Source organism: Rhinolophus hipposideros (genome assembly GCF_964194185.1).
Source record: "Rhinolophus hipposideros genome assembly, chromosome: 20".
Lineage (NCBI taxonomy): Eukaryota > Metazoa > Chordata > Mammalia > Chiroptera > Rhinolophidae > Rhinolophus > Rhinolophus hipposideros.
Genome location: NC_138066.1, coordinates 39,879,105 through 39,900,693, shown reverse-complemented (window position 1 = coordinate 39,900,693; position 21,589 = coordinate 39,879,105). Strand labels below are relative to the sequence as shown.

Genomic DNA, 21,589 nt, shown 5'->3' with positions numbered 1-21,589 from the left:
TGTGAGCTGGTGCATTGTTGAGAAAAGATCGGGTCATCTTTTTTACACAGCCTTTTCAGCACTTTCAAATGGTTAACTGTTTGTCCACATGGTACAAATTCACAATGAATAATCCCTCTGATATCAAAAAAGATTAGCAACATCGTTGCAACAAGTTCACGAACTTGATTGTCACATTTCGTGTATCCAGATCCTAGAACAGGGTCTAGCACACAGTATGCAACTCAGTAAATAATTGGCGAATGAATGGCTGAGACTTGTTGCTATAGTGTATTCAATCAGAAAATGCCAATTTATACTATCACCAACAATGTGTGACAATTTAATAGAAATATTGTATTACTGTACATTTTCCAGGACAGGTCTACTTCAAAATATTCTGTTTTATTATCCTATTGATCCAAGCAAATAGCCCAGGAATTCTAATATTTGGCATCTAAATTTTATCTCTTAGATTGCTTGTTACACTTGCAGCCATACCAAAAAGAAAAAATATTTTGTCAAACCATAAATCTTGTCTTTAGGTTAGAAAACACAGTCACTTATCTATAAAGTTATTTCTTTTTCCCAACGTCATAATATTATGAAGAGTGGCAAATAGACGGTTTTGAATATTCAAGGTAACACAAAATTACTTTAAGACTTCTCATTAAACAGTTTTGGAAACCTTCACTATCTTCATTGCTTTTTCCTGGAATGTTATAATTTTACATTTACAAGCCACTGTCCCCATCAATATGGAACATGTCTTTTCCTTTTTCTAAAATGAATAAAAATAGATGTGTACTTAAACATGATTAAAATAGTAAGTTTTATGTATATATTCCACCCAATTTATAACATAATGGTAGTTATACATGTGCTTTTTAATTAAATGCATTAAAGAACAAATGTAATGGATGAGATCAGCTATTTTTAAGAGTATTCCAAGAGAGTGGTCTGAAGATGTGATGTGAAGATTGGTCTGAAGGAGCCTTAGGAGCAGTCAAATTTAATCAGGACTCCCTGGGGGATGGTATTATAGTCCCTGAAACTGAAAGGTCATTGTCATCCGCTTCCTGTGGCCACTTTCACAAATAATAAAAACCCTAACGCCACTTATAGTCACATGAACTCAGATGCTTATTGCTGGGCTGGGAGGTCCTTCACAAGCTCTCAAGGGCAGCCCTGCGCGGTGCTAAGTGCGTGCTTTCAGTGTTTCTCCTTCCTTCCCAGCAGTTTTGAGCCAGGTGGGGGCAACATTGTGCAGCTGGTTGCTAGAGAAATAACAGAAGGGATCTATTTACTAGTAAGAATTAGGAAAGGGAAACCATATTTTGACTTAAACTTTTTTACTGGTCAGAATTCAAAAGATGTCAACATTTCCAGCTGCTAAGAATGTACTAGACAGAAGCAAGGAACCATAACTTTCATATCTGTGAAAAAGTAGTTTGCAACGAGCTGCTTAGAAAATGTAGAAATTTCATTGTCGAAACCCTTTGAAACCTTTCCGTTTTCTTTTTCTTCCTGTTTCTATGTCACATTCACTGACATCCGAAGAAGAAGAGAATGCAGAGTTGTGGAAGGAATGTCTATTCACATAGGCATCGTATAACCTTAAGTCCTTTGGAGAAAGTAATTCTTGGCAAACATTCCAAGACCATGTATAAGTAGAAAAGGTGTCATAAAAGGACTCATTTTTAGTGTCTATTCCGATCAAATCCCCTCGGATCTTCCGCCAGAGGTTTAGCATTTCTTTCCGGTGCTCAAGGGCAATTCCTAAGTTACAGGTCTCTGTAGCTCTCTTCACCTGCAGTGAGAGAGCAGAAGTATACAGTAGTTACCTTAAAATATCTTGGATTTGTGGACCACAATTCTAGAGATCCCCAGAGTTATTTATGTCCCCAGGCTACTAGAAAGTAACTGAGTTACTTACAAAATGTCTTCGGGACATTTTGAGTTAGAAGTTGATGGACAGTGAATATGTATTCCTTTCCATAATGAGATAATAATAATGAGATAAGAAATGTGATAAGAATATTAAAAACACAATAAAACAAAGAGAAAATGTGGGATGGAGATAGACTAGGATAGACTAGTCTGGATAGACTCTGAATGCCAAGGGTGGCTTTTAGTCCACCCTAGGGCAGGGAGGGAGAAGATGCTGAGCTAAGTAGATCCTCAAGGATTTGGCCACATTGAGGGAGTGAGCGGTGATGGGAAGGTGTTCCAGGGAGAAGGGCAGCATAAGCAAAGGCTCAAAGGCAATAATCATCCAGGAGTTGGTGGGGGGAGCGTGCAAGCACTTTGGTGTTGCTACAGTGTCAAGTTTAAAATGGGAGGGAGTGATGAAGACAAGGTAGGCAAAGAGCTGTCTGCTGTGATCGGGCCCTTAGACTCGGTCTCAGCGAGGCTGGGGAGAGCCCTTTCCTCAGTGAAGAATCATGCTGTAGTGAGCCGCTGTTAATAATGGACATGAGATAAATCCCTTAGTGTGTGGAGCACAAAATACAGCTGAAAAACCCTGCCATCGGGGAAGCATTCGTTCCTAAGTAGGACAGTGACACAGCTGGACTTTCAGGTCAGACCATTAGCAGCTGTGTGTAGAATGAGTGGAGGGGAGCAGCTACGAGGTAGGGGTATGAGGTTGGCGGTTGGCATTCAGGCTAGACCTAATGAGGACTGCGGTTTAGGTAGTAGTGCTAGGATGGAGCAAAGGGGACAGGTATGAAAAATCTACAGGAGAATGATGGTAGCCACATTTGGTGATTGGTGGATGTGAGGAATGAGGAAAATGTGTAAGTTACGAATGGCTCCTGCAGGGCCTTCTAGTTTCAGTAACTGGGTAGATGGTGGTATCAATAACTGAGCTACAGAATCCCTGAGGAAGAGCCAACTTGAGGAGTTTGGTGTGGACATGTCAACTTTGATATGCTATGAGACAGCAAGGTAAAAGGTTCATCGGGCAGTCAGTGAGATAAGAGAGAAGTACTGGAAAGAAGTCTAGGCTAGTGACAGATTTATGAGTTATCACTATACAGGTGGCAGCTGAAAGAAGGTAGATTGATAATCCAAAGAATACTCATCCTAGCTTTTCCTTCACTTCATACAGAGATCCCAAATGTTCTGCTGTGCCTGGATTACAGGTATGCCGGAGTATTGAGCTTCCCAGGCTTCTTAGCGCTTGGGGCAGCTGGTGCTCCAGGCTGGAGGCCTCTGGCTGTAAGGAGCCTCCATTTAATCCAATGTGAATACGTGCCATGACGAGACAGGATGGGAGCCCACTCCTTTGCATTCTTGTGGCATGCAGCACTGACCACCCGTAGCTCCACTGATCCCAACGTATCACTACTGCTCATTTCCTTCTCTATGTCTTCCACCCTGACTCTAAGCTCACTGAGGATAGGAATTGTGTTTTTTTCTCCCTGGTATCTTCTAATCCCAGAATTTTGTTAACACTGGATAAATATTTACTGAACAAACTAGCGGATGAGTGTATGAGAAAAGCAATAGGATTGAGAATAGGAAACTAGGACATATCAAGACTTAAGGGATGAACACTCAGGAAGTAGGAGAGGAAAGGACACAGCTACAGGTGCAGTGTGGTAAAGGCCGAGGAAGTAGGAAGTGTCAAGGTGAGCTTGATCACTAGTGTCAACTGCAGAAGGCGGGACATAAGATAAATACACCCCATTCTGTCTCTGTGGAGTACACAGGTCGCTAAGAGGTCAGGAAAGAAAGAAGACAGGCAGCATAGAGTTTTAGTTAAGTGTGGATTCTGGAGCCAGGCCGCCCATTATAATTCTGGCTCTATTACTTCCTAGCTGTGTGCATTTGCAAGTCACTAACCTCTCTGTGCATATCTGATAAGGAATGATAACAGTGCCTGCCTCCAAGGATTGTTGTGATGAGTAAATGAATTAGTACCTGTAGAGAACTTGTAGAGCACAGCACCTGGCACCTAGGAAGCCCACTTACACTATTCTTATTATTTTTTTTAGCTGCTGCTTTCACTTACCCTGATTCCCTGAGTGCACCACTCACTGTGACTATCGGTTTAGTACCTTAACTAGTTGCTATTTCCAGCATAAAACAAGTGAATGTCCCAGAAATGATGATGGGTATAGCTCCATAGGTGATTGGCAAGATGAACTGTAACAGTTAACATTTGAATCCATTGGATTATAGAGCAAGAAATGTCATCACAATGGGTAAAAATGAGAAATGATCTTATTTTAAAGACACAGAGCAGGAAAAAAATTTGGTTTTATGGTTGTAGTATTGAAGTGGAAGTATTTTTGTCAACGCTTTCTGGGAAGGGATTCCACAGTGAGAACTCACGTGCTGTTTAATAGCAGCTGCATCAATCACTGTCCAATTCTGCTTTTTCTTGAGTATTTGGTCAATGGTGAGGATTTCAGTTGGATAGCTCATGGCAAGATCGACAGGCTTTATATTTGCTGCCTTTATGCACATTTAAAAAAGAAGGTTAGCGATATATTTTAGTTTGATAGTATATACAGCAAACACATAATAAACAGAAGTATATTGTATTATGAAAGGGTTTGCACATGTTTTATAAGATTATTGCTCAACCAGTTGTCAGTTGTTTTGGGGCACCTGGTATTGTCCCTTGTGTAAATGGGCATTTAGCAAATTCTCTTTCAAAATGAGAAGGATAGACCAGAAGATTGTTTATATGTGGAATAGATACGGAGGGTAGAGAGGAGCCAGATCCATTCTCTCCCAAATATCCCAAGCCATCACAAAGTGCTGACAATGAATGCGCCTGCCCTCTACAGAGTGCAATCTATACTACTTCCAGGCTTCTCAAGGGAACGTGTCATCTGTTTTCTCTGTTCCTGGGCTGCTGAACAATGCTGGTGGAAATCATGTAAATATGCTGATTGCTTTCTTTGAAAATGTATATTACCTAATTTCATCCAGGCCCTCAATATTATTTGACATTACTTTTTTTTTAAAGGTTTTATTGGGGAAGGGGAACAGGACTTTATTGGGGAACAGTGTGTACTTCCAGGCCTTTTTTTCCAAGTCAAGTTGTTGTCCTTTCAATCTTAGTTGTAGAGGGTGCCGTTCAGCTTCAAGTTGTTGTCCTTTCAGTCTTAGTTGTGGAGGGTGCAGCTCAGCTCCAGGTCCAGTTGCCGTTTTCTAGTTGCAGGGGGCACAGCCCACCATCCCTTGTGGGAGTTGAACTGGCAATCTTGTGGTTGAGAGGACGCATTCCAACCAACTGAACCATCCCGGAGCTCAGCGGCAGTTCAGCTCAAGGAGCTGTGTTCAATTTTAGTTGCAGGGGGCGCTGCCCACCATCCCTTGCGGGACTCGAGGAATTGAACTAGCAACCTTGTGGTTGAGAGCCCACTGGCCCATGTGGGAATCGAACCGGCAGCCTTCGGAGTTAGGAGCACGGAGCTCTAACTGTCTGAGCCGGGCTGGCCCTATTTGACATTACTTTAAAAAATATATTTTTAAAATGTTCAATTACAATTGACATATAATGTTATGTTAGTTTCAGATGTACAACACAATGATTATACATGATATACCTTATAAAGTGATAGCCCCCATCTGACACCACACATGTGACATTACTTTTCTTCATTCACTGGCAGCTTTCTTAGTCTTCACAGTGACTGCGGGGAAACCAGACCTTCTAACTCCCTCAGCTAATGATCTTGGCACTTCAAGGCTATCTAATATGAATTAACTCTTCTTTAACCATCCCTTGTTATGGATGGTGGGCAGGCAGTTAGAGCTCCATGCTCCTAACTCCGAAGGCTGCCGGTTCGATTCCCACATGGGCCAGTGGGCTCTCAACCACAAGGTTGCCAGTTTGATTCCTCGAGTCCCGCAAGGGATGGTGGGCAGCGCCCCCTGCAACTAAAATTGAACATAGCACCTTGAGCTGAGTTGCTGCTGAGCTCCTGGATGGCTCAGTTGGTTGGAATGCGTCCTCTCAACCATAGGGTTGCCGGTTTGACTCCCACAAGGGATGGTTAGAGAAGAGTTAATTCACCTTGGCATTTCTCCATCCTTTAACCTGTGTTTTCCTCCTTCCCTCTTATATATGAGGTTTTCCTGATTTTTCAAGGCCAAAGTCTCCCCCTGTATCTTTATTTCCCTCTTGGACATTATTCCTTTAATTTTTCTCTTTCCAGGGCCAGTTTCATGGGCGTGTGATCTATGCAGTTACACAGGACCTCGGACTTAGAAGGGCTCTGAATTTGGTTTAATGTTCCACGGTTGCTGTCTTTATATCAGTAATTATTTTTGGACCAGGAGCCTACATTTTTATTTTGCACTGGCCTCTGCAAATTATGTAGCCAGTCCTGCTCCTCTCCTACTCAGTTAATCTTTTCCTTGAACAGTGGTTTCCAGCTTTGGGTACGTGTTGGAACTTTAGAAAATACTTAGGTGTGGGCCCCATTCCCAGAGATCTGGTTTAATAGGACCAGGTTGTGGCCTGGGCATGAGGTAGTTTTTAAAAGCGTTCCCATGGTGATTCTATTATGCAGCCAAGATTGAGGAACACAGCTTTATAAGGGTCCTTCCTTCTGGCTACAAAGGTGCTCAATTCACCCATGTCCTGAAGCAATTTTTTTCTAGACTCTGATTTCTACATCAAGCTATAATTCCACACCTCTCTCTTCCTTAACCATTAAATTTTTTGTAAGAAAAGTTGATTTCCGTGTTTTGATCTGCTTTATTATTTTCTGGAAATGCATGATAAAAATCTCCCAGTGATTATGGATTTGCCTATTCATTTAGCAATTATGCTTACATTGGATAAAAAAGAAATTTTAAGGCATGTATAATGACTTAAAAAGTCTAAAGTTAATTCTTATATTTCTGTTAATTATCACTTTATCTGTCAATTTGATAGGTGCACACAGGTCCAGGATAGTTATATCTTCCTGATGACTTTTTAAAATGTTTAATAGCATCTTTATCATCTTTATCTTCAGTTATGGTTTCCTTAAATTTTACTTTCCCCATACTAATATATCAATTCAAGCTTATTTTGATTTGTATTTGCCTGATATAGCTTTTTCTGTCCCTTTAAAGCTTTCTGTACCATATTTTAGGTGTGTCTCCCTTAAAGAACATATATCTGAAAGTTATTTTAAAAATTAGAATCCTTATATTCTAGTTGGAGAACTTGACAATAAATAGATAAATACCACAGGTGGAGGGTTTAATGTTAGGAAATAAGTTTAACAGGGTATAAATGTCTTATTTCCATCTTGTCAGTGATATTTGCCTGTGGGTGTGAGTTTATCACGAGAGATAAAGACAAAGTCTTAAGTGGTAGTCATTTGTGATATTGATACTTCTCTGGGACTTTATTTTTTTTATTTGTTTTATTCTGGTAAGAACTCTTAAGAGAAGTATAGACTGGAAGATTGTTTATATGGGGAATAGATAAGGAGGGTAGAGAGGAGCCAAATCCATTCTCACCTAAACTTCCCAAGCCATCACAAAGTACTGACAATGAATGTGCCCTCTACAGAGCACCATCTGTACTCAGGCTGTAAATGCAGATCTACCCTCTTAACATATTTTTTGGTGTACAATACAGTATTGTTAACTATATGCACAATGTTGTCCAGCAGATCTCTAGAATTTATTCATCTTGCATAACTGAGACTTTATGCCCATTGATTAGCAACTCTCCATTTTTCCTCCCTCCTCCAGCATCTGGACTCTTAACTCCTATGCCTGGAGGGACCCTCTAGGGGTTTCATAGGGATGTGAATGACACATGGGCCTCTGGAACCCAGAGATTCCTCACAGGGGGGACTGGTCTCCAGTCAAATCTTGATCTTGTTTCTCAGGCTAGGAGGACTGTGACAAACCTGGGGTAACAGCTTCCTGAGAGAATGTCCAGAAGCTTACTTGCCTGGGACCTTGAAACTCATGATGATAAAGTATCTCTTGGGAGGGGGGCAAATAGATTAGAGGCAACAGAGCTTGAAGTAGGGTCAGAAGGTGCAGCTGGGACTATAAATGGGGTTCTAGTCCAAGGGCAGGATGGTCCCCCATCACAAATTGCTCCATTGGGTTGTGGACCTGGTCCTCTCATCCCATGGTGTCTGGCCCGACGATGATCTAGAGACAGTTAAAGGAGACCAGTATGCAACTTCTGGTTCCTGAGTTGATGGGAGAGCAGTTGGAGGTAGGACCTGAGAGCCTTTTTATTATTATTCTTACATCCCCCGCCCCACACACAACCTCAAACCTAGGATTGTATTTTTCAGTAAGATGAACTATTTGTTGAAATTAAATGAAATATTTATACCTGGGTTTAAATAGGAATATGTCTATGGAATCTGATTTGAAATATAATGACTAAAAATATTTGTCATTAAAAAGCATGTTACTAGTCCCAAGTTAGAATTTAAACACCTAAGTATTTAAATTAACTGATGTGACATAATCTAAATCTCACCTGTGTTTTCCAATCTCTTTTTTGGAAAAAATAGTTCTCAAAGAAATTCAGAGGTTCCTTTCTCCTTAGCATTTCTAATTTCTGTGTGTCTTTGAATGGCTTTCCCATCACCACCCCATCCACATTAGGAAACAGTGGAAAGATGGGTATTTTTGAATATGGGTTTTCTGAAGGAGGATTGCATCCTAAAAATATAAAAAAAAAAGGTATCATAAATAATACAAGAAGAAATTCACATGAAAGACATACATGTGGTGCCCACGTTGCTCTTTGTCCATTCTTCCCCTCAGTGCCTTGACCCCCTTTCTTCACTCCCTTGTGCCCACCCTGCACCCTCCATAGACTCTCAGCTTCATTTAGGTGTCTGAGGATTCAGGTAATATTTACATTTGCTTTGAAATGAGATCTGGGTGACAGAGACCAGTCACTCAGAACAGGCCAGGCTCCTGCTCTTACAGCATGTGGCCTCTACTATTTATTTCTGACCAGTAATACACAAATAAATCCTTTACAACAGTGGGGAAAGGACAAATGGCTCTTACTCTTGAGCTCTTCAAGAAATTTATATAAATCCTTTTCTCTCATTATTGCAATCCGGGCGGCATTAGCAAAGGCATCCGTGCTTGAGCTCAGAGGTGTACATATGTCTGGCCTGCTAAATCTCCTTTTTCCATAACCCAGAGCATAGGGACTCCTCAATATTTCCGAGGTAGTTTCCTGGAATTGTCTTCGGAAATAGCTAAAAAAAACAACAACCCAGAAATGGATAAAAAGTACTATAGTTCTACTCAAAAAGTGCCTGATAGACAAATAGAAAAAAAAAAAGTCAACTTGCAAGTTATACATACTGAATAAATTTATTTTAAATTTAATTTGCATATTCATCACTATTATTTATTGAGTCCCTGTTTCTGTGACTTTTACAGAACATCTATGATAATTGCCACAGGCCATTTGACTATTAAAGTATATCTAGTCTTTGGGCTTTGGCTTACTTCCTCATTCCCAAGACCCCAAGACCTCCCAGGCTTGTCTAGAAAAATACCTATCAATTATGATCTTTGACAAGCCCTTAAGTGGTACCAGCTTGAATACAAATATTAATCATACCTATTATTATACTACTTTGTGTTAGGTTTTAAAATTCAACTTTTTTTTTAAATTAAAAGAAATGCTCATTGCAGAGAATTTGGAACATATAGAAAATTATAAAGAAGAAAATATTACCAATAATCATACTATCCACAGTAAATCACTATTGATTGATTGCTATTCTTTGCAATCTGTGTATGGGTGGGTGTGTGGGTGTGTGTGCATGCCTGCGCATGCACATATACGAGTATATGAACAGATCTAGGAGATATGTTACTATGTATTTTAGATATAAATTCTTCAAGAATAAGCACAGCAGTTATATATGGTAAGGGATTCTAATTCACAGTACAAACATCCCCACAAGTATAAACATCTGATTTACAAACATGCACGCTTTAAATATCAATGACAGGTCAGATTCCTCCTCGCTGCTGGGACAGTGGACTTCTCTTTGTAGCTGTGTTGCGGTGGAAGGACTTGTTTCTCAGTGCTTTGCTGTAATGGGGGCCTCAGGGCCAAGGTAGAAGACCTCACTTCCCAGTATGCCAAGCAAAGGAGGGTCTTTTCTTGCTGTCCCAGAGAACCAGATGCAGAACCTTGCTTCTCATTATTATGCAGGCAGGTTTATTTCTATTACAGCAACAAGAAGCTTCACTTCTCTCTAGGATGGTGACAGGCAACCTTTCTTTTCCTCTCAGGAAGAGGGAAAGAACTCTCTAAATGTTGGAGCTGCAGCAGGTTGGCTAGGAGATACGCTGATACTGTTCTGATTGGAGTCTGGTTTATAAGCAGATACGTCCTTCACTAGCCTTGAACCCAACCATCGTAATGTTCTCACTCACCGCTGAAAATAATGTAATGCTCATTTCTTTTTTTTAAAATTTTTTAAATAGACTTTATTTTTTAGAGCCCTTTAGGTTCATAGCAAAATAGAGTGGAAACTACAGAGAGTTTCCACCAACCTCTGCCCCTCCCCCCTCCCCACACAGAGCCTCCCTCATTATCATCATCTCCCACCAGAAGAGTACATTTATTGTAATTGATGAACCTACATTGACACATCATTGTCACCCAAAGTTCATAATTTACTTTAGAGTTCACTTTTGGTGGTGTGCATTATATGGTGTTGCACGTTATATTTTGATATAACTCTATGTATAATACATAATACAGTCTATGTATAATGACAAGTATCTACAGAGTAATTTCACTGCTACAAATCCTCTGTGCTCTGCCTATTTATCCCTCCCTTCCTCTAACCTTGGGCAACCACTGATCTTTTTACTGTCTTCATAATCTTTCCAGAAGGTCTTATAGTTGGAATCATACAGTATGTAGCCTTAGACTGGTTTCTTTCACTTAGTAATATGCATTTAAGTTTCCTCCATGTTTTTGCATGGCTTGATAGGTCATTTCTTTATTTTTTAAGATTTTTATTAAAAATATAGCTAACATACAATATTATATTAGTTGCAGGGGTACACGATAGTTATTCAACAATGCTCATTTCTTTTAGTGTAATTTAATTCCTACCAGGTCCTTCAAGGCTCACCTTTCCTTTCCCTTAAAGTATTCTCTGCATACTCTATGGCTCTGCATGTGGTCCTCAAACCAGCAGCCTCGGGAGGGAACTTGCTAGAAATACAAATTCTTGGTCCTCACACAGACCTACTGAATCAGACACCCTGGGGCTCAGCAATGTGTTTTAAAAGTCGCTCCAGGTCATCCTGATGTGTGCTCAAGTTTGAGAACTGCTGCTCTATAGCGTCCCCCTTCCCCGAAACTAAACTCCTTGCTTGATGATTATATACCAGGTTATATTTATAACTGATGCTTTCCTCTCCCTCCCTCTCTTGCTCTTTCCCCTCCTTCCCTCCTGTTTTAGTCTTTCTCTAATAACACAGGTTTTCCTTAAATATCTCTTGATCTTTGGATGTCTGTCATATTGAAGAGTGAGAGTAAGCACGCTTTGAGGCCAAGTGCAAGCTCTCTGGGGTGGTGGGTCTTACTGAGTGGGAACTTCACTGTCAGGTAACTGGTTGGAGCCTTGTTTCATTAAGGGACCTTTTAACTGCAAATATCTGTGGGTTTTTTCTCTTGGGCTAGTCAATTTCCCCGAAGTGGAGTCCTAGGGGAGGGGAAGGTGGCTGGTGGGGGTCTCACCATTCAGTAAGTGGACTTCCATGTAATCCCATCTTTCTTAGGACACCCTCATCCTCAGTTATGTTTGAGTCCAAACAATCTCTCTTCAGAAGGGAGACGAGGTAAAAGCATTTATTCTCATATGTTTAACCTAACTGCTATTTTTAAACCCTCTAGAATTTGGCTTTCCTCCCACCATCCTTTTGGAACTGGAGATCACTTATGATTTCTTAACTACCAAATCTAATTCTATCCACTCAGTCCTCATTTTACCTGGACTCACTTTAGCATTTAATACTGGTGGAAAGTCTATCCTTTTAAAAAAAATTTCGCTGTGGCCCTGGCTTCTCAATTCCACACTATTCTGGTTCGTCACTACTACTGTTTGTTTGTTAATTCCTCTTTTTCTTTCCATTCCATAAATATGGGAATTCCTTATGGTTCAGTGCTGAGTCCTCTGTTCTTTTCTCTGTCTCCCTCCCTTCCTTCTCTTTCATTATTTTATTCAGATTCATGGCTTATTTCCTTCATATTAAGTTTCTAAGCCTATATCTTCATCCCAATTTTTCTTTTATGTTTTACGTCCACATTTCAAGCTTATTGTGGGACATTTCTCATTAGCTGCCCTACTCTCGTTTCAAATATTACTTGTCTAAAAATCTTCCCCTTTTCCCCACCCCACTCTACTATCACCTTATTTGTTAGTTCCTAGTCATTTAGACTCAAATGCTGCCATTCATCTTTATTTGAGGGGGTGGTCCTTAGTCTCTAATGGCGTGCAGGCTAGGGGTTCTGCTGTTTATCTTGAGTCACCCTTTTCTGCTTTACCTTAACACCTCAGATACTGGGTTTTGTGGGCTTCCTTTGCTTCCTCTACTTTCCAAGCTCCTTCTCCTCTTGCCAGAGCTCTCTCTCTCATATCCTCATTTGGCCATCAGTCTGTCTTTGTAACAGACTTTTCTACCTACCACTTTCAGGTTAAACTTCCTTCACCCCTTTAACAAATCCTTTCTTCCTCACTGCTCCTCGCCTCCAGCATCTTCAACGGCTCCTCACTGCTCAGAGGAAACCTTAGAGTAGATTTTCTGTAATCTGGATCCAGTCCACATTTCCAACTTCATCTTCTACTGTCTCTCTTCACAAACATCATGTTCTAGCCGAATTGCCTGCTCATTGTTCTGTAATATCAAATGCAGTCTGTTTTGTAAATCTTTTCCTCAAGCATTCTCTTGTTGGACTACTGAATTAGATGCTGAAAAGCTGTATGACCTTGGAAAATAAATTTAATAACTATTAAGTGCTTCGTATGTTCCACTCTTTCTGTGGGGTGCTGGGAAAATAATGATGACTAAGCCTGACAGTCCCTGTCCTTCCAGAGCTCACAATTGAATGCAAAAAGACTGCCAGTTAAACATGTCATTTCAACAGCATAATGTGCTGTATAAGGAAAGAGAAACATTTAGAAAGGGAACCTGACCCAGACTTGGGGGTCAGAGAAGGCCTCTGAGAGGCAGTGACTCCTAATTGGTTGCTAAAGGATAAGGAGGAGTTGTCTAAACATAGATAGAAATATTGGGTTGAATTGTATTTCCCAAAAACAATAGGTTTAAGTCCTCACCACCCCCCCACTCCTAAACATGGCCTTATTTGGAAATAGGGTCTTTGCAGATGTAATTAAATACATCTGAGATGAGATCATACTGGATTTAGGGCGGGCTCTAAAACCAGTGATTGGTGTCATTATAAAGAAAGGAGAGGGAGGTCTGAGACACACCGGGAAGAAGGTCATGTGAAAATGGAGGCAGAGATAGGAGTGACGCTGCCACAAACCCAGGAATGCTAGGAGCCACCAGAGCTGAAAGAGGCAAGGAAGCATCTCCTCTAGATCTGTAGGAGGGAGCACGGCTCTGCTGACACCCCGATTTAAGACTTCTGGCCTCCAGACTGTGAGAGAATATTTCTGTTGTTTTAAGCCACCAACCTTGTCATTTTTTCTGGCAGCCCTAGGAAACTGATACAACAGGGGAGAGAATATTTTAGGCAAATACTTGGAGTTTAGGGAGCATGGAGTATTTGAGGACTGGAACCAAATTTGGGATAGGATGTGATAGGGGAAGTTACAAGAGGTGAGACTTGAGTTAAGCAAAGATATATCATCAAGGACCTTGAAAATACCATGTTACGTTGGAACTTTTTCAGAGGGTCACGAGAGGCCTTTATAGGGATTTTAGCAGGTAAATGATAGGACTAGATTTGTACTTGGTATTGCAGGCATTCAATAGATATTTTATAACTGAATGCTAGATTATTCTGGAGGCAATGTGGAAAATAGGTGGAGATGGCAAGAATGGAGGCAGAGAGACAAAGTAGGGAGATACTGCAGTAATCCAAGTGTGAGAAATCATGACCTGCAGTAGGGGAGTTTCTGTGGGGACAGAGAGAAGTACATGTATTTGAGGTGAAATAGACAGGATGTCATGATTGGTTGGATGTGGGGAGTGAGAGAGCAGCAGTAGCTGAGGATGACACTAGGCCTTTGGCTCGGGCAATTAGATAAAAACAGGGAGATGCTGGAGCCATTCACTGAGATTAGGAACCCAAGGGGAAGAACTTGTTGAAATTGGGGTGGGAGAAGGAGATGAATTAGGTTTTGGCATTTTGGGTGTGAGGTACCTACGGGACTACACAGTAGGAAGATGGAGACTCCACTAGCTGAGGATCTGGGCCGGATATACAACCTGACCTTCCCTGTGCCTCGTTCACCTTGCCGGTAAATAGTATATTGGAACACAGTGTTGAAGTAGGGATTAAATGAGATAATTCAACAAATAGTCGCTGAGTACCTAGTATATCCCAGGCATTTTTCTAGACACTGAGAATATAACAATGAATAAAGCAGACAAAATATAATCCTTGCTCTCATGGAGCTTATAGTCTAGCATGAGAAAACATAACAAACAAAATTAATAAGTAAATTATACAATATATTAGAAGTACAAATCTGATAAATAGTGGGAAGAAAAAGAAAGCAGACAAGGGGAGACAGACAGTGGTAGGCGGGTTGCAGATTTAAATTAGGGTAGTCAGAGAAGACCATACTGCGAAGATGACATACGAACAAAGACCTGAAGGTGGTGAGATAGTGAGTCACGTGGATATCAGGGAAAATAGTGTTCCAGATAGAGGGAACAGCAAGTGCAAAGGCCTTGAGGTGGGAACATGTCTGGTACATTGAAGGAACAGCAAGGAGGCCAGCATGGCTCCAGCAGAGTAACGGAAGATGAAGTCAAAGAGGTCACAGGTGAGTGCAGATCACATAGAAGGCCAATAAATTATGTAAAGACTTGGCTTGTACTCTGAGGGAAATAGGAGGGTTTTGAAGGTTTTGAGGACAGGAGTGACATGACCTAACAATGTTTAAAAGGATCATTGGTGCTGTGGGAGTCAAGGAGTCGGGTAGGCAGACGGCATGTTGAGAATGGACTGTGGGACGGGCAAAGGTTAGGATACAAAAGTGCAAGCAGGGAGTCCAGCTAGGAGACAGTGATCTAGGGAAAAGCTAATGTATGTGAAGTGCTTGTTCAGAACTTTGCACTTGGGAAATGCTCAATAAATAGTGTAATCAATTATAGGAATATCTACCAAATTCTACCATTATCCAGCCCATGACCCACTTTCTCAGGAAACTAATGAATGATCTTGGCCACTCATTTGACAGTTAATTGTGTAATATGTATATATTTTGCATTATTTTACTCTGCATTTTAATTTAGTTATCTACATATTTATGGCTTTTCTCTCCATTTATTTTAAGCTCCTTAAATGCTATATATTAAATGCTTTTGATCTCCTTAGGAACAGGTATATAAGTAACAACCACAAGCATAATAACAATAAAACCACCAACATCAGCTAACATTTCCTGAGTACTTACTGGGTGTGAGGGGCAGTAGAGGGAGGTGGATAAGAGCATGGGTTCTGGAATCAGACTGTGCTAAATCTAGGTACCACTTCTGCTTGGGTGAGTTACTTAACTGACCTGTGGACTTCAGTTTTATTCATGTGTAAAGTGGGGATAATAGTACATACTCATTAAGGAGGTGAGGATTAAAATAGATAATATATGTGTTTAATGCTTATTGCAATTACTCCTACATAATAACAATAGCTCACATTTATTGAGCTCTTATGATGTCCTAAGAATTTCACCTGCATTACCACATGGCATCCCCACAATTGCCCTATAAGGTATTATTCTTATCACCATTTTATAGATGAGGAAACTGAGGCTGAGAGGTCAAACAATGTGCCAAATTTGTGTACCAATAGCAGGCACTTAATAAACACGTTTGAATTGGAATGAAGAGTAGAATGTTGTGTAACCCCTGTTCCACATCTGACAGAGGTGTAGGAGATGTAAAGAGATTTCCCACTGAGGAACAGAGGATATTTTTACATTATTGATGGTATTCTGTATTTTTAAGTCTAAGTGGGACAGCAGAATGCTTTGAAAGTATGAGTTGAAAAGATTGAGAATGGCAACATTTAATTTCTGTATTACAATGATAAACATGGATTGAAGAAATTTTTCTTTAGTGATGTTTGCTGGAATAAACATGTTTGAGTGCGAGAATGTTTCCTCATCCTTTATTCTCATTCTACTTCTGGCTCTGCTCCAGTCCGAAGGCTACTTTGGGAGGTCTGACTTTGCTGTACCTCATCCCAGAGTCAGAGGACCTCTTGAAAGCCCCTGGTAGTTCCAGCATGAATGGGAGGATCTTGTATTCAAACTAGATAGCCAAACCCACACAAAATCATCCTTGGAAAAATCTTATTCCTCTGGGATTCTCTAGCCTAGGGTAGGAGAGGCTGGACTTTCTTAACTGTTTTAGGCACTCAGTGGGGCCCTGAGCTGGCCTGAGGTCAGCCTTGTCATTCCAGAGCCAGGCAGCACTGTGGAGAGGAAGGAATCAAGTCTCACATTGGGCACTGAGCACTGGTCCACAGACACTCTCCTTTGTTTTGGAGCAGACCCCGTGAAGTAGGATGTTAGTGAGAGGTTACTGCCTGGTTAATATCCTCATCAGTGCTTCTGAGAAGCTTGTTTTTTGCCCCTTTCTTTGTCACTTACCTTACTATTTCCATTATAGCCTTTTTGGGTAAGGCTGCAGTCTCTACAAGCTGTGATAGGATTTCAAACAATAGGATCCCTGGGTTGCCAGCTAAATCTAAACAGGTCTTCTTTTCTGGAACTATAAAGGGAAGATTCAAAATGCCTCTTGAAACCATCTATCAAAAAAAAAAAGTACTAAACTGACAGTCTTTTTTATTGTGTTTATACTTTTAATACCAAGTCGATGACTAGAGAATTACAGAAAAACATTCAAAATCTATTCTATCGTAGAAAAGTAGAAAGGTCATTTTTATTACTGAACAGACAAAATAATCATGGAATTAAAAAATACTTTTAGTTAAATGACTTCTAAGGAAATATAGTAATACATTTAACATAAACATAAATTATATGTTAAGGACTATTGTCCTGTTGTAGGTAAAGGAGTTGATAAACATATCTCTGGTTTGCAGGCAAATCCTTGTTACTACAGTGGCACTGGAAGCAGTAACTTCTGCTTATCCTAAGAATACTTCATAGCCTATGATTGGGTGTATTTTCAACACTACGTACAGTATCTGTTATTTGGAATGTATTTATCCTAGAAAACATGATACGAATAGGATTAGGTTTTCCAAGGCAGCCTGTTAAAGTCATAAACAAACCATTAGAGGACTAATAAAAATATTAGAGGACTAATAAGCTTACCTCTCCATCATTTATACCCTTAGGTGAGAACATGCTCTCTAACCTCCAGCAGACTCCCCGGCCCTCGCATTGAGGACAGAGGCTTCATCAGGGTGAGGAAGTTATTTTCTGGCAACAGTGAATTATCTACACCCAAATTTGCATGAGAGAGAGCATTTTTCCTTTTCTAAAAACAATTTTTTTCTTGTGTAAAAGGAGTGCCTCCCAAAGTAGCACATGCACTTGGTGAGGAATTAATATTAAAAAACCAATTTTTCTTCACCACTGCCTGAGTGTTCTCAATAGAGGCCAAAAGGTAGTATCTCCCACAGAAGAACTTGATGCTTATAAGTTACACTTCTAAAACTGTATCAATTTGCTTAGCAAATATTATTTTGGAGAAGCAGTACAGAAGTAAATCACATTCCAGAGCACACATTTCTGATTTGCCTCCTGGTTGGAGGCCTAAATGAATAATATTTATTTTGCAGTGAATTGCACCTACCCAACTGCCCTCTATTCAGTAATGTGTCTACTCACCCACAGCCTTAAGGAAGCAGTTCTTATCTGTCAGCACCGTTATGAAGTCGGAGAAATTCACCTTTCCATCTCCTGTAACAGAAATCTAAGACTCAGAACAAGGGTATAAGATGTATTTTAAGTAACAGAATATATATTTAACATAAAAATTAAAACACCACAGGCCATTCAGTACTTAAAATCAGAGCATTTTAGGGCTGGAGATATGCTCAGGTAAGGCCTGGGCTTCTTGAAGTGGTCTTAGCACCATTACACCAGTCACCCACAGCCCACAGAAGCAATAGTGGGGTGTAAACATCAAACTAGGGGCTCCCAGCCACTGCAGTCATGCAGACTTGCCATTTTTGCATGGCATCCACCCTCCCCTTCCCACTCCATACCTCTAATAATTCTATTATTATAACATAGCCATTTTGTACCCCATTTCCTCTAAAATTAAAGGATCGTGCTATTAGTCATGTGAACGTGTTTCAATGAAAGAATAGAAAAATTAGGCAGAGTTAGTGGAGACAAGTGACACTCTTTAATTAACTGGTGATATTGACTCACATGTGGTCCTGATGCTGATGGCAGTTGAGTAAGGAGAGGTGAGAGAAGATAATATGCTGAATATAAATATTTCACACAACATATCAGCTTGGGCTACTAATTGCTATGTCAGTATATTCAAAGATAACATTATCTATATGCTTTAAAAATAACAAAATTGTGCTCGCTTCGGCGGCACATATACTAAAAATATCAACAAAATTGTTGTGGCACTTAAAATTCAATACAGGTAGACTCGAATGATGGAAGGAAGATTTGTACTCAGATTGCGATTCACACAGAAACAAGCAATTTGGGTTTCCTTGGTAATGTATTATTTTGAAATTGTCAGTGCCTTTGTATCTGTTATTTCAAGGTAACTTCCAAAATGTACATCATGACGGATAATCTGAATTTGATACTGAAATGTGACAGTCACTTTTAGTTTCCACACAGGATTTTTCAGAGTCTATTTTGTAGCATTAAATTGATTTCATAACTTGTACACATACCTCACTGAAACTATTGGCAAATAAGTGAGGTTTATTTCTCATGTTTATACAGTCCCTGAGAGAAAAATATATATTCATAAAAAATTTTATGATAAAAATGATAAGTCAAAGTACTCACGATCAATATCAGCATATTTTAATTCATTATAGACATCATGCTTGGTAAGATTCATTCCTAATTTAGCTAACGTGCACATCATTCCATGTAAATCAATAGAGCCAGTTTTATCCTTGTTAAAGAAGTTGTAGGCGTCTTGGAAGGCTGGGGAGATGGAATCAAGTTAGGACGGTTATTCAAGAATAAATACATAGTGTCATGGAACTAGGACAGACAATACAGTTGATTGGAGATCAACTGTTCTGAAAAAGTATTGACAGCAATGTGAGTACTTAATAGACATTTCTTAAGAAGGACGGTGCCCTTCGATGAGACTTGAACTGGAATAAACTAACTGGTGGAAAACCAAACATGGAGGCAAAATGACCTTTGAAAGATGTCTACCCCAATTACTGGAACCTATGAACATATTACTTTATATGACAAAAAGACTTAAAAGTGGTGAGGGAGTGGATATCTGGGAAGGAAGAACTAGAGTAAAGGCCCTAAGGGGAATGGGCCTGGCATGTTCCAGGAACCTCAAGGCTGTGAGCGTGGCTGGAGCAGAGTAAGAGATGTAGGAGAGATCAGAGAGGTAATGGGAGTGTAGGTGTGGCTATGTTTTAAAATTTATTTTAAATTTTATATCAGATTGATTTTAGATATAGTTGCGAAGACACACAGAGAGTTCCTGTAGGTCTCTCACCCAGTTTTCCCTAATGTTAACATCTCACATTCCTATGGTCCATCTGTCACATCTAAGAAGCCAACATCAGTGTGGTACTATTAACGAAACTGCAGATAGTATTCCGATTTCACTTGTTTTCCCCTAATGCCCCTTTTCAGTTCCAGGATCCCATCCAGGATACCATTTTACAATTAATTATCATATTACATTTAATTTACATATTACATTTAATTGTCATGTCTTTTGAGCTTCTCTATGACAGTTTATCAGACGTTTGTTGTTTTTGATGACGTGGGCAGTTTTGAGGAGTATTGTTCAGGTATTTTGTAGAAGTCCCTCCATTTGGGTTTTTCTGATATTTTCCGCATGGTTAGCCTGAGGTTATGGGTTTGGAGGAGGAAGACCACAGAAGTGAAGTGCCGTTTTCCTCATTATAGCAAGGTTATGTACTATCAACATGATTTACCATGGATGACGTTAACCGTGATTACATGGTCGAAGCAGTGTTTGTCCACCGTAAAGTTACTTCTCTCCTCTTCCATATTCTTCCTCCATATTCTACTTGGAAGCAAGTCACTCCAGGGTAGTCCAGACTCAAGGGACAGAGGGTTTAGGGACAGGGGCAGGGAGAATTAAGCTCCACCTCCTGGAGGAGGTAACACATTATTTGGAATTCTTTTGTAAGAGAAATTTATCTCTTCATTTTTTTTATATTCAGTTATTCATTTATTTCTATCAGTATGGACTTAGAGATATTTATTTTATACCTTGAGTTACCATTTAATACTGTTTTATTTATTTTTCTTGCTTCAATTGTTCCAGCTTTGGCAGTGGTAAGCTCTTTCAGGTTGGCTTCTTTATCCCTTTGATAGGCTCCTGTCCTTTTGTTTTTTGAGCACTTCCTTACTTTCTGGCACTCCAAGATGTCCCAGGTTCATCTTGTATATTTCCTGCCCAAGCCCTAGAATCAGCCATTTATCCACTGAACTCTGTTCTTGTATAGGAAGCTGACATTAGAAGTTAGGATCTGGGTGCTGGGTATGTTTGTTGCTATGGGGGTGTTAATGCCTCCTTCAGAGCTAGGAAATAGACGCACGCATACTAACCCACGTATACACATACATCTCTAATGACTTCTTGATCTGGCCATCTGTATCCATATTCAGCTAAATGTGAGTTCCCACTGATGTCTCAGACCTTAATCCAGTACCATTGGTTTACGTTAGCCTTCTTCCCTTGTTTATCTGTCACTTCCCACTCCAACAATGAGAAATCTGGCTCCCACCATCTATTCACTTATTTAAGTAATCCTAGTATGCATGTGCAACAGCTTCAGAATTGTTCATCTATACCCTTATGAGAAACAACTTCATAAACTCGAGCATGCTGTTTATGTACGAGTCCTTTTGTGTTCAGTTTTACACATTCCAGTCAAAACACCTTCAGTTACTTAGGTCAGCTCCTCCCTCTTCCCCACCTGACTTGTGTTTTAACATAATTGTGGCTGTTGCTGGAAAAGCAGACTTTTGTTAGGAGCTGGGCAGAAGTAGGGAGATTAGTATCAGGTTGGGCTATCGCGGGTGAGCAATAACAGTGCCTCAGACCAGGGTTGGAGCAGCGGAGGTGGTAACAAGTGACTGACTTCTAGATATATTTTAAAGGTAGAGCCAGTGATATTTCCTGATGGATTCAGAGGTAGGGTAAAAGACAAGAGTCAGTGGTGACGCTGACGTTTTTT

At 40.1% G+C, this 21,589-nt stretch overlaps 1 protein-coding gene across 2 annotated transcripts in view; it reads right to left on the bottom strand.

Moving 5' to 3' along the window:
• Positions 1-1,318: 1,318 nt before the first annotated feature.
• Positions 1,319-21,589, bottom strand: part of EFCAB3 (EF-hand calcium binding domain 3) — a 110,443-nt gene continuing 90,172 nt past the window's right edge. Inside the window, exons 27-33 of one of the 2 annotated variants that reach the window (XM_081028221.1) lie at positions 19,185-19,328; positions 18,027-18,098; positions 16,818-16,938; positions 8,992-9,188; positions 8,450-8,634; positions 4,321-4,443; positions 1,319-1,789 (exon numbers count right to left, since the gene is read on the bottom strand). In XM_081028221.1, the coding sequence (XP_080884347.1) occupies positions 1,463-1,789; positions 4,321-4,443; positions 8,450-8,634; positions 8,992-9,188; positions 16,818-16,938; positions 18,027-18,098; positions 19,185-19,328 (1,169 nt within the window). In that variant the 3' untranslated portion in view covers positions 1,319-1,462. The remainder of the gene's footprint in view (positions 1,790-4,320; positions 4,444-8,449; positions 8,635-8,991; positions 9,189-16,817; positions 16,939-18,026; positions 18,099-19,184; positions 19,329-21,589) is intronic. The other variant, XM_081028222.1, reaches the window with a different exon arrangement.